The sequence below is a fragment of the Podarcis liolepis genome (genome assembly GCF_965112155.1).
Source record: "Podarcis liolepis genome assembly, chromosome: 6".
NCBI lineage: Eukaryota > Metazoa > Chordata > Lepidosauria > Squamata > Lacertidae > Podarcis > Podarcis liolepis.
The window spans coordinates 56508300-56520961 of NC_139559.1; the positions used below are offsets into that span (position 1 = coordinate 56508300).

General features: G+C 40.1%; 1 protein-coding gene and 1 long non-coding RNA gene across 3 annotated transcripts in view; one reads left to right on the forward strand and one right to left on the reverse strand.

Moving 5' to 3' along the window:
* The window catches only part of TUT4 (terminal uridylyl transferase 4), a 33632-nt gene extending 22089 nt beyond the window's left edge, over positions 1–11543 (reverse strand). The window contains exons 1-6 of one of the 2 annotated variants that reach the window (XM_083510064.1): positions 11414–11542; positions 8220–8341; positions 4626–5289; positions 3117–3280; positions 1840–1956; positions 1029–1206 (exon numbers count right to left, since the gene is read on the reverse strand). In XM_083510064.1, coding sequence (XP_083366190.1) covers positions 1029–1206; positions 1840–1956; positions 3117–3280; positions 4626–5181 — 1015 coding nt within the window. In that variant the 5' untranslated portion in view covers positions 5182–5289; positions 8220–8341; positions 11414–11542. Of the gene's footprint in view, positions 1–1028; positions 1207–1839; positions 1957–3116; positions 3281–4625; positions 5290–8219; positions 8342–11413 lie in introns of both variants that reach the window. The other variant, XM_083510063.1, reaches the window with a different exon arrangement.
* Positions 910–2314, forward strand: LOC310709937. The gene is made up of 3 exons (XR_014527717.1): positions 910–1031; positions 1756–1791; positions 2188–2314. It is a non-coding gene; the product is annotated as an uncharacterized lncRNA (long non-coding RNA).
* Positions 11544–12662: the final 1119 nt, after the last annotated feature.

Genomic DNA, 12662 nt, shown 5'->3' on the forward strand with positions numbered 1-12662 from the left:
TAGTTTGCTCAAATTAATCCCAGAAGTGCAAACTGACACAGCATTGACTCAAGCGCCATTACAAGTCTCTTCCAGTCCAGACACACAACAGACACAGATAAAGGCTTTATTCTACCTCCTCCCCCCCCCCCGATAAAGTCATATGCTCTCAGCATTGAATGTTAGCATTGTGTGTAATCATGGGAAAACTTCCAAGAAAAAAATGTATTTAATACTAAGGTGTATAAGCATGAACTCCATGCTGCTTAGCAACATGTAGAACACTTTTATGTATGATGAATGCACACCTACCTATTTAATTGCAGATAGATGCTACAGGAACCCTTCATGTGCAACATAGACAAATGTATATTCATCCCACATTATAAGGTACAACACTGTACACTTGACAGCTTTTGATCTGTCAGTCTACTATATCTCTGTGTTACATTTAACTGCACTGGTATGGAAAGAATACACAATATAAAATGCAATTACCAGACACTGGTATTAGATACAGACAGCTTCATTACTGAAAATGTGATGCTTTCCCATGCAAATATTGAGGGTATTTTGCTCTCATCAATTCAACTATATGTTCTGGTTTTGTCTCTAACTAGAAGATCTGCAATGGCCGGTGAATCAATGCTGTTTTTTTCTAATATGAACAAGATACTTAAATTTCTGCTTTTCTAACCATAAAGTACTTTATAACAATGAAAGAAAAATTATTCATTTTATATACTCAGAAGCAAAGCATTTATGCACATCTGAGAAACTGTGGGAAATCATGTTGGGCTTCATCTGCCTGAAAATTTTTACATGAAAACCTCAATTAAAATAATAATCTTCAACAAACCTTTTAATTTTCCATAAAGGAAGAGAAAGTAAAGATACAAGAATATCATCCTGTACTACAACTTTCCAAAACTGGTATTTTAATGTACAATTGAATACATGGAAGTCAAACTGATTGTAGACCCAAAATGTATTCTCAGCAAACAAGCAAACCATCTCCTTAAATAAAACTAAAAATTTACATTAGGTACCTGGTAAGTGTTGCTGAATTATCTTCTCCATATCCCATACAATTTCCTGGCGGATTTTGAAATCATTATCCGATATGCCTTGCTCCTTTGCTGCCTCCATCAGCGTAAAACTCAAGGCAGTTACTTGTGCAGGGGAAGGGGGAGGGAGAGCACGGAGTTCGTTTTCTTCTTGCTTTTCCTGAAAATATTATGAGTGGTAAAGAATAGTGTTGCCACTGGAAGAATTTCCATGTTCAACCCATTTTTATTTGCTTCTTTAAATCCTGTTAATGCCAGCCTATAGCAAAAACTGTCCATGAAAGTGATATAATGTCAACAGGTCATTAAAGATATCTGAGAAACACCCTAAGATAGGGTTACACAACTTTTGCTCCAGTGCACATCATGAATTATCTTATAGAGATGCTGCAAGGGTCAGTGTTGTCACCCATGTTGTTAGTATTTGGGTATTATAAATGTACTGATGACATTCAGCTCTATTTTTCATTTTGTCTCAAGATGAGGAGGAGCAGCAGTGATGCACTGAAGCAGTTCATGTAAATTAATATGTGTTTAACATTTTTTATTTGTTTAACAAGATATCTTAAGTGCAACAGATGGGGGCAGGCAGAGGGAGCTAGAGACAGAATTATCTGCACAATAATAGACAATAGGAAAACACTTTTTTCCCACCATCTACAATATAGGCTTATGATTACAGTGCTTTAACTATTTACTTTGGTTTCAGGCCAATAATTCTTAGAAGTTATATGAAGCAATTAAAGTAAGTATAATTCTGGTAAAAAATTCCAAGCTTTGATCTAAAACTTACCATGATATTCTTTTTATGACGTTTTTCTTTAATATGTTTGTGAGCTCCCTGGATATTTTCAATGTGAACTAAGCAGAGCTTGCATAGGTACTGGCAATTAGAGTACTCTGGAGAGCGCTGTGGAAAAACCACACATTTAAAATTCAGCAGCCAATTAATTATGTCTGTTTTATTTTCCATTGTGACGATAATAAAATGCTACTAAGCAATGAGCATAGTAGATGGGGATTGTCCTTGCTGTTCACACTGGGGTATGAAGAATTTATTCACACATTTCTAAATAGTTTAGACTCATATTTTTCATATTTCCATGACACCACTAACACAGCTCTTCTTGTTTAATGCTAGAAATCATAAAATACCAGAAACCTAGAAGCAGCTAAATCTTAACGAAAGATGCAGTACCTGCACTCAATTTTGCTCATTCTGAAGAGAGAAAAAATTCTTGGCAGTTTGAAGAATTGGCAAAAGAAAGATTCAGAGGCTCAGAGACATATATGGAAAGGCAAGTAAAAGGACTTGGGATCATGAGGAGTTCAACAGAAAAGTACTTCCAAAGCTCTGCAACAGTGAGACCTACCCTGGATATGAAGGTGGGAGACTGCTTTGAGCCTCTCCAGCCAAATAGAAAAAGAATAAGCACAGAAAGCCTAAGCCCCATGAAAAAGTAAGTTTTTTTTAAAAAAAGGAAAAGGGGCCCAGAGAAGGCAAGGGGCCACAAAAAGCAGATATTTTACTGGCCTTCAGTCTTTTAAAGAAAGAAAGAAAAATTCTATTTGCCCTGAAAAAGCCTGTGCATTGACCCACAGCACTTGCCAGAATGGTTATGCACACTGGCTAACATGCACAAAATTCAGCTTTTTACACATCACCCAAAATTGCTCAGAAATAATGTCTCCTGACATGACCCAAAATCAATTAGGCAAGTGGTGGCAAACACACAAATGTTGGCTTGTCATGGACCAACTGCCTTTCCCCCAAGGTTACTATGCACCCAAATTATCATGTGATTAGACCTCAACTGAAATGAAAAGCATATAATCTGTGTTCCCACTGATTATGAGAAAACACAGTACAAATCAACATCTGCTATAAGGGGGAAAAAAGCAAAGGATAAGCCTCTGTCTTTTCTAGAAACTGTTTCTACCTCCTTAAAGAGAACCATCTCACACTCCACCGTTATTATTAGCTACTTAATTTCTTCTGAATTGTGTGACATGCTATGGTAAGTGGAAAAAAATCATCACCTAAAAAAGAAAACTGTACAGTTTACTTACTTTTTCCAAGCGAATAATATAATCTCTTTCCAGTCGCTCTTCTGCTTGTTTCAAGCCTAGCTGCTGTTCGGCCGTCAATGTTGATTCATCAATTACAGCAATATTTTCTAAATAATCCGCCTCTGAATTAGCTTCTTTAGCAGAATCTGAATTCTTTATTTTACCTAATGAAAGGAGGAGCAAAGTTGATTATTAACTTGTTTTCTCCAGACTACCTTAAATGTAAGCTAAGGGAAAATTAAATAAATTGGAAATCCTAAAATGTGAATATGCTCTCTCCTTGATAATAATGCGAAACTAAGCATAGAAATAAAGCTGAATTTTAAAAAGTAAAACTTTTTTATTGTTCTAAGCCTCATTAACAAGAATCATACCCTTGAGCTATTAGAATTACCGAGATAATGTAACAGGTAGAGCAATTCAGAAAGCACTACTGTATATGAAATTATTATTATTATAAACCAATATGCAATGTTTTATTAACTTCAATTGCATGTTGCATGTTATATTTAGGCCTGGTTCACACATCACTTCAAATGAAGACATATAGTTCAGTGCTACAGCATCTGCTCACCCGGGCGATTGGAGGAAATTGATTGCCCAAAGTCTTCATGGACTTATTACCTGCTACTGTATTTATACTGCGTACTGTACTTGTTTTTCAAATTTGTGTGTTGTTTTACTGTTTTACTTTGTTTTTATTGGCTTTAATTAGCATTATTATTATTATTACTATTTTAAAATTACTTTTATTACTTTTAATTAGTATTTTGTAAACTGCCCAGGTATCCTGATTGGATTAAGAGGGATTTAAAATTTGAACAACAAAAAACCAAATAAAGAAATGAATGCTATAGCACACAGAGACAGCAGTGACATACTTGATCCACACTGGGTCTACACATGTAACAGAATGGGGTGGAAAAATGGACTGCCATGTTTTAGGCGGCATGTGGGAGATACTACATTTGAATTATGCCCCTGATTTGTTCTTTAAAGACTTAGGAGCAAGATTTGACTAGGCCTTCGCCTGGTATGCCAATTTTCTATTTGAATGGAGATGCATGCATATGTATTTTATTTGTTTGCTTTTAACATAGAGGAGTTGAAAATTGTGACCCTACACCTGCCATCTGATGTGCTGCATTCCATTTTATCACCTCTTCCTGGAGTATGAGTAGGCATACATGGGGGGGGGGACAAGCTATTCTTATATATTAGCTAAAAACTAGGTTCATAATAGCTGCTTAGAAACTATCATAGCAACTTAGAGTGACTGAGCAAAGTGCAAGAGAATGTTTTATTTCAGAGCTATAATTATTTCTGCACTGAAACACAGAAAAAATATTTTGTACTTTTAAAGGTTGTGGGGCAAGCTTACATTACAAAACACATTTTTCTACCACACTTGACAGTATAGATATAACTAACATGCACAAAGCTAAAGCCATTCAAAATGCATTTCAGACTGTTGGATTTTTAAAAATAAAAACTGAATCCAGCACTCACAGGAGTCTTCAGATTTGTGTTCCATTGGTCCCAGATCCAAACCACTTTTGACTGAGTCCCCAGGCTGATTAGTATTAATTTTGGATATATCATCTCCAGGTGGATTTTCCAATTCAGAACTCCTTCTCTGGGCAGATGGTAAGCTTTCTGTGCTAGCACCATTCTCTGAAATATGGGAGCTTGAAAGATTTTCAACCATGTGCTGAGCTCTTATCTGTTTCGGATCATCTACTTCTGCTGGTACATTTGGTAACCTTTTTGCTTTACATTGATCTTGAATATTTGACCCCATGTCTTTACATCCAGCAATACAACTATTTGTCTTACATGATTTATTTTCTCCTGACTTCTCAGGACAAACATCATTCTGCTTATTCTTTTTGCAACTGCTCCCACCTGAAGAACTTTTTCCAGCTTCTTTTATAGATTTATCATTTTTGTTAGTTTTATAATTTTGATTGGTTGTAACTCTGACAGCTTTGCTTTCTTCACAGACAATTCGGGCAGATTTTCTTGTGTCATGATTTCCAGTTTTTGAGCTCTTGCCCTCTTCCATTATTGAGAAGACCTGCTTCGTCTATACTTGAGACTACTTGAAATATAATTTTGCAACAACTGGAGTGGAGCAGAATCCTCTGTTCAGGCAGGGTATCTGGCTGATTGTCTGATGAGAAAAATTGAGAATGAGAACACAAAGAAACCCTTACATTGTTAAACATAGTCCTAAATTAAATTAATATCAAAAATGCTTGCAATGAGAGACTAAAGCTAAGCATGTCGGGGGGAGGGGAGAATAATGGAGGGAACATTCACATGGTGTGATGGAAATATCCTCTATTAGTTTAATAAGAGCACAATCCAAACGCTCCACATTTTGTTGTCTGGGGGTGATTAGGATGGAGCAGAGATTCTCTCCACCAACCTGCAGGGGAAGAGGGTCAGCTAGCTTTGACCAAGCAGGTGGTAAGCTAGCGCTAGTAGCTCTCCCAACAATCATAGAGTGTAGAGAGCCCCCAAACAAGGTGATACTGAATCCAAAGTCCTGGAGATATTCCAAAGGCTCTGTTCCTATGCCAGCTTGCAGCTTGTGAACCAGCAAAGCTTTGGATGTGGCAGTGCCTCTGCACCTCACAGGCCCTGTGTTAAGCTTGCTCTGCCCATTAATTTTGAGATTTTCCTTTGCCCTTTGTTGGGCAACGCAAGTACTAAAGCAGCAGGGGGAGAAATATCCTTCAGCACATTATGCTAGGCATGCTCTTCCTTGAGGCTTCCTAGGGACTTCTACCTAACTGGCCACATTTTAGAGCTCCAAACTCTTACAATTGTTTTGTAGAAATGTTGCCAACTAGTAATGTTTTCACAAACATTAAAAAAAAATTCAGAGCATTCGTACATAGGCCTCTGCTTTACTTATACCTCTACTACTTCCAAAATAAGTTTGCTTTCACTTCAGTTTTTTCATTGTAAGTTCAGAGAGAGATAGAAATGTACACTGTATTGCAACAGTGTCAAAACAATGATATGTAACACAAAAAGGACTACTTGAAAGTTGCAATAAAATATATCTTGTAAATATTGCTTTTTAAAATTACCTCAAAGGTTAATAAAAGGGCAACATTGGCTTTAGCAATGAGATAACAATTAATGATTTCAGAATAAAAACTATCCTTCATTTACGTAGTTATTTGTTAATTGGCTTATATTTGTAACCCTAACCCACCTCAACCTGCTCAAAACAGGCAGCAAATTATTATTACGGTATATAAATGCTGACATCAGCTGGGGAAATTGATCAATTGGGGGGGGCTAACCATGTTCACTAACCATTGATACTGCCTTGATATGAAAGGAATGACAACTACATTGCTACAACAGAAATACATGGCAGTGTTGGGTTTTCTTTATTGTGTTTAAAACATGAATACAAACTTAAGCTACTTAAAATTTTATATAGAGAGAAAGATATTAGCCACCTGGTGCTTAAACCTGAAACTTGCTATGTTTGAGGTTCTATTAATATTATGATTTGACTCAGACAATTGTAGATAGGTTTCACTTTCGTTTCCTGTTGGTTTTTAAGGTTTCATAATCTCACTTATCTTCCACTAGCACTACCAACTGGTTGTAATATCAAGATGTGAATTATTGCAAAACCACATAAACCCAAACCTACTGAACTACAACTTGTACAAAAAGCTTAATAACATTTAATACTAAAGAAGGAACTAAAATATTAGACCTGCCGAGAGCTAAAAGCAAGGATGGGGAACCTGTAGCTCTCCATACAACTACAACTTCCATCAACGCTGATCACTGGCTATGTTGGCTGGGAGCATCAGGGGGACCACAGGTCCCACCCACCTACCCACCACCCCATTTAAATAATATTAGTTCATTAAAAAAGCATATGATTAATGAACTAAGTTTGCCTATTAACAAACCTAATTTAGTGCAGGAAGGGGGGACCCTTTCTCTCAGTGCTATTTTTCCTAGTTTCAATTCACCCATCCCTAAAAGGTATTTGCCTTGAAAGGGCAGATCCAAGCTTTGGGCAGATGTGGCTATTTTAAAGCGAGAAAAATTGCATGAGGTGTGTGAGGGGGACTATCCCTGCACTGCAGCTCCAATCCAGTACAGTGGCACTTCATTTCTTGGGAGGAAACTTCAGGGGGGGGGGGAGAATGAGTATCAGGACATTTGAATGCTATTTAAACCCATTATTATAGAAGCCCAGAGAAAATGGCCACATTAGGACAATCAAATATCTATTTTGTAAGCTGAGTGGTGAACAAGCTTCATGTATGCAGCTGCTTTGCTCCTCCCTTTACACAAGTGAGGAAATAAGCCAGAGAGCCACAGTTAACCATAACTTCCAAACTGAGAAATTATGTCCGGACTTGGAAATGGCCTGCAAGCAAGCCAGAATATGAAGTAATCGTTTAAAGCTGGTTTTCACGTTCAGAGTTGTTTCGAAAACATTAATCGTAATTTCCCACTTCAAATATAACAAGAAGCTACAGCAAAATTCTAGCTTGTGTTTCCACTTGTGTGAAGTGAGGAGCAAAGCAACTGAACGTAGATGCACAAAGTTCATTTTTATCTTAGTTTAGTAAGACAAAATTTGATTGTCCACACACATCCAATTTAAGCTGAAGATCAGAAACCAACGCAGGGCAAGAAGACTTCCTTTGAAAAGAAGAATTCTTGCCCAAATTCCTCCCTATAGTACCACAGATTCTGGCAAAACGAATGTAAATTGGCAGTAGTAAGCAAAAAACACACACACACACACACACACACACACACACACACACAAAAAAAAACCCCACAAGTAGTTTTTAGCAAATTGCCAAAAATATTTTTCTTTAAATGTGACTTTCTTTAAACACAACACATGATCGCTAAAAAAAATGTGCAGCTTGTCACTAAAAATAGGGTGTTTTTTTCTTTGAATGCATCCAGGAGGAATTAGAGACCTAACTTCCATACCAGATTAATTGATAGAAAGCATAAGCAAAGGTACAGTTTTACAGATGAAAAAGCCTTGCTGGGGAAGAATCAGCGTGGTTTCTACAACAGGAAGTTTGGCCTTACCAATGATTTTGAATTCTTTGAAAGCACAACGAACATACAGTGATCCAGTAGGTACTGTATCCAAGATTTCAAAAAGCTTTTGACAAAACACTTTACCAAAAGCTCCTCAGTAAACATAACAGCTGTTGGAAAAGACAACAATTTGATGGCTTTTATGATAAAATGGCCTTCTCTTTTGTAATTGCTATATAGCAATGTCCTCATGTAAATCCAGCCTTGTAGATAAGCCCACAAAGGTGCCTTCCCTTCTGTAGCTGCCCACTACATTTCTATTATAAGCAGAGAGAAGCAGGCTTCCCTCCTCTGACAGTTTGATTTCTATCATGGGCACAGAGGAGGGAGGAAGCAGTCCTTCACTCTTTCACCAGCCCTCTCATTCATGTGTATGGAATTCTTGGTTGCCTACCACGTGAATGTTTAAATACAAGGCAGTATAAACCTGTGATGTGGCCACATTTGGAAAACTGAATACAGTTCTAGACATGGCATGTGACCTCTGCTCAGAAACTAGTGCCTGGAGAAATGGCATGCAGGGAGATAAGATGTGGAGTGAGGGAAGAGTTCTGCACCCTTCAGCCACATGCCTCTTTTGCTTTTAAAATCACTTTCCTTTTCTATGTAATTTGGACAGCTTCATCACAAGGACATCTGGGCTGACGTAATGTAATTTATTTTACTAAACATACTGCAAAATGATAGCAAAGTTTTCTTTAGATTTACTCTGTGCTCACTGGAGAAACTGGAGTGGAATCTGGTGACACGAGACAGATAACTCTATCTTGCCATTGTTGATCTTATTCCCTGTGGCTGATAGTCACAATAACTATTAAATGTGACATTAACACTCTTGCCTAGCTCAGCCGATTTTGATTCTTTCAGTATTTGGAAATACTAAATAATGTGAACTTACTGCAACATGAACTTTAACTTCCTAACAAACATTAATTACCCTGTTCAGGGTTCACTGGCAGCATTCAAGAATCTCCATACAAGACATGTACTGCTTGTAGTCTCTCACATCATAAACTGCATAAACAGCTTCTCAAAATAAGGGTAGTGTATCACACAGCTGTAAACTGGCGTTTTACCCAATTTGCATAAATACTAATGTGCAGAAAGTCTACGTTTGTTACAGAATGGCAATCACCTGCTGTCAGAAAGGCTCTGGTTATGTTTACAGCATCACAGTAAACCACAGTTAAACCAGGAATGCAGATAGTTTCTGCTTCACTCTCCCTCATGTGAACAGGAGTAACAAAACTTAATTCCTGGCTTGCATCATGTCCAAATGGGATTGTGGTTAGTTCTCCTCCACACAAACCACAATGTAAAGCCAAGATTTGTTTTTGACTTATCAATCATGGTTTATTTGGCACAAAACAATTCAGACAAAATGCTAAGCCAAGGAGTTTGGGTTGTTGCCCCAACTCATGGTATTTGTATTATTATCACCATCACCATCATCAACACAGTGACTCTACAAGTAAAAGAAGAGTGAAGCAGAATCAATCTCCTTGCTAACATAATATTATTAACTATGGTTTACCATGATGTGTAAACTAGATCATTCTTTTAAAACCTAAAAGATGATTTCTCAAAATTTGGGTTCATAGTAGAAGTTATCAGCTAGTATGCTTCTTTCACACTGTAATAATGGAAGAATCTTCCACAATTCTATGCCAGTGATACATGTGAACACCACCATAAAAATATCAGGTGCCCTTTTAAAAATTGATGTTAGCATAAATGAATTTTACATAGTTTTCAGCTCTTTATTGGATTGGCACCTAAAAAGGTTGATAGTGAACCCAAGCAATATCAAATATTCTTCAACCTTCATGTGGTGAAATCTTACATTCAAAAGGTTATTACAATGTCATAATACTTAAGATGATTACATAGAAGAGAAGCAGGACCATTTAACAACAGGCCCAATAAGCATTTTTGTTCTATTTTCGCTCTACTATGAAACTGACCAATTTCACATTTTACAATGGAACTGAATACATACTCAAATCTTCATATCAATCATGGCTCCTCATAGTGTGCTTTTGAAACGTGCAACAACAGCAAAAGCTGTAACTTTAATGTATGCCTGCTTCTGTTACTGAAGCATGAACCCTTGATTTTCCCCATTTGCAAAATGCAGACAACTAATTAGTTTTTTAACCAGATGTTGACCAGAGATCACTTTATAGTGGGAAGGTTCCATGTGAAAGTGTTCCAGTGCTAAGGCAGAAAGCCAGAAGCCTTACCCACCATCACTAAATAGCACAATATGCTCTGCTATTTTTTGGTGCAATCGCCTTAAGGTAGAAACCTATTTGTTGTAGTAGTTACTAAGCTCTTTAAAGTGCCCTGTAGGCTAACGGCGCTGCATAATAATTTACAACAGTGATGACACTGAGCCCACTATTCACCCATTTGCTTTACTGAGAGGCTCCCAAACACCAGAGACACTAAAACCGGCACTTGGGAGCCCCCCAATTAAAAGCCCCAAGTGCGAAAGGGCTATTCTGTGGTGATCTGTGTCAAGCCCCTCCTCGCAGGAAACCCATCAAGTTGTGTTAACAGCTAAGCCCACTGTCAGAAAAACAGCTCGATTTCCCAAAAACATGCCTCTATAGGCTACACTCCAACGTCTTTACAGTGCTCCCACGGAACAAACAACACCCCCTCTTAGCCCTCAGAAGTACACGTGCAGGATCAACTTTTTGGTGTGTCCCCCTCTAAATTACCGAATTAACCAACCACATCAACACCACCACCACCACCCCCGCCCACACAAAAACACACACCAAAACAACTCGCTCTGGGCACAGTCCTCATCCAAGGGCCTCTTTTCCTTAAACTTTCTATTCTTCCCACCCAGACAGGAGAGAAACAAAAGCAGGGGATGGGGAAGTGGGGTCCCAACAAGGACCCTAGCTAGGAGGGCGCCTGGCAGACCCCCACCCAAAAAGAGGCGCTCCGATTAGACTTTTTAAAGTGGGTGCCGGGGAGGGGAGACCGTGGCGGAGGCCAGCGAAGGGCCTTGGTGCAGAGAGCCCCCCTCCCCCCACCCCCAGGAGGGCAGAAGCCAGGAGCGGGCACGGGAGGAGGGCGAAAGAGCGACGCGGGGGGGGGGACGACCCGCTTCCGTCTGCCGCCGCCGCCCTCTCTCTCTCTCTCTCTTTCTCGGGGGACTCAAGTACCTGGCTGTCAGCCCAGGGATGTGCCGGCCGCGTCCCCCTCCATGTCCTGCTCCGGCAGTTGGGAGGCCCCGACGCGAGCGCCTCAATCTGGGCCGGCCGCCATGTCAGCCGCGGCGCGCACTGCATTGTGGGGGAGGGGAAAGGAGGCTCGCGCGCGGCGGGGGGGGGCGGGGCGGTGTGAGGGAGGGAGGCGGCGGAGGCTGCTTTCTGCCAACCTAGCTCAAGGCAGCGGCAGCCGTTGCTGTTCTGCCCCCACCCTCCCACCTATCCACTGTAACTACAATCCCGGTAGCCCCCTCCCTTCCCCGAGGAAAAGCTGAACTCCCTTCTCCTTTGAGGCCTCGAAAAGAAGGAGGCGAAAGGTGTCTTCACGGTGGAGGCTGAAACTCTTTGGCCGGGCAGCCCTCCGAGCTGCGCGCCGCCTCAGGGCCGAGAGTTGCTGCCTGCAGGGTTTCATTTGCACCGTGGGCCGGGCTCGGCCCGCTGAAGTCACGGCTGACAGTCCCCTCCACGCAAACATATGAAGTAAATAAAATTAAGCCCGGGTTAAAGTCGGTTCTGCGCTGACTGTGAGATTTTGCTGAAAGGAAACCGCGCATCCTAATCATCCAAACATTTTCTCGCGCCAGGACTTTTGCTTTGCCTCCTTGACACAAAACACGGACCTTAAAAACTTGAGGCGTAGAAAGCAAGCAAGCAAGCAAATACGTAGCTGTGGAACAGATCCTCATGATGACGCTCACAAGCAAATTCCGAAAAGGGATTAAGCGCAGTCCACCTCCATTGCCAACTATCTGCTTAGTTTTTTAAAATCGTGGGTCGAGAGGGCAATGTAGCATCATGCGATAGATGAGGGATTTGTGGGATCAGCATGCTGAGAGTCATTTCATATGGTGCATCCAATCATGAAGGCCACCCAAACTGTTTCCAAGCTCCGGTGCTTCTCACAAGGGCTGTAATGTTTATAACAGCCTCACCGTACATGTATTTCTTTTGAATTAATGTGTGTATGGAGATCCTGGGCTGCTCAGATGCTAAGACCCAGCTCCTGGCCTCACTGATGTGGTCCAAAGGAAAACAAAGCAATACATTGACACCAGCATAGCTGCAGGAGTTGCAGGAAGGAGGCATACAAGACGCCATCCAACCATCTTAGGGAGCCTGTTCTGGATTTGTAAACATCACCAGCACTCTATATATCAGCCCTGGTGACCACACATTTGAGGAGATTTTGCCTACCTAGGTTCCA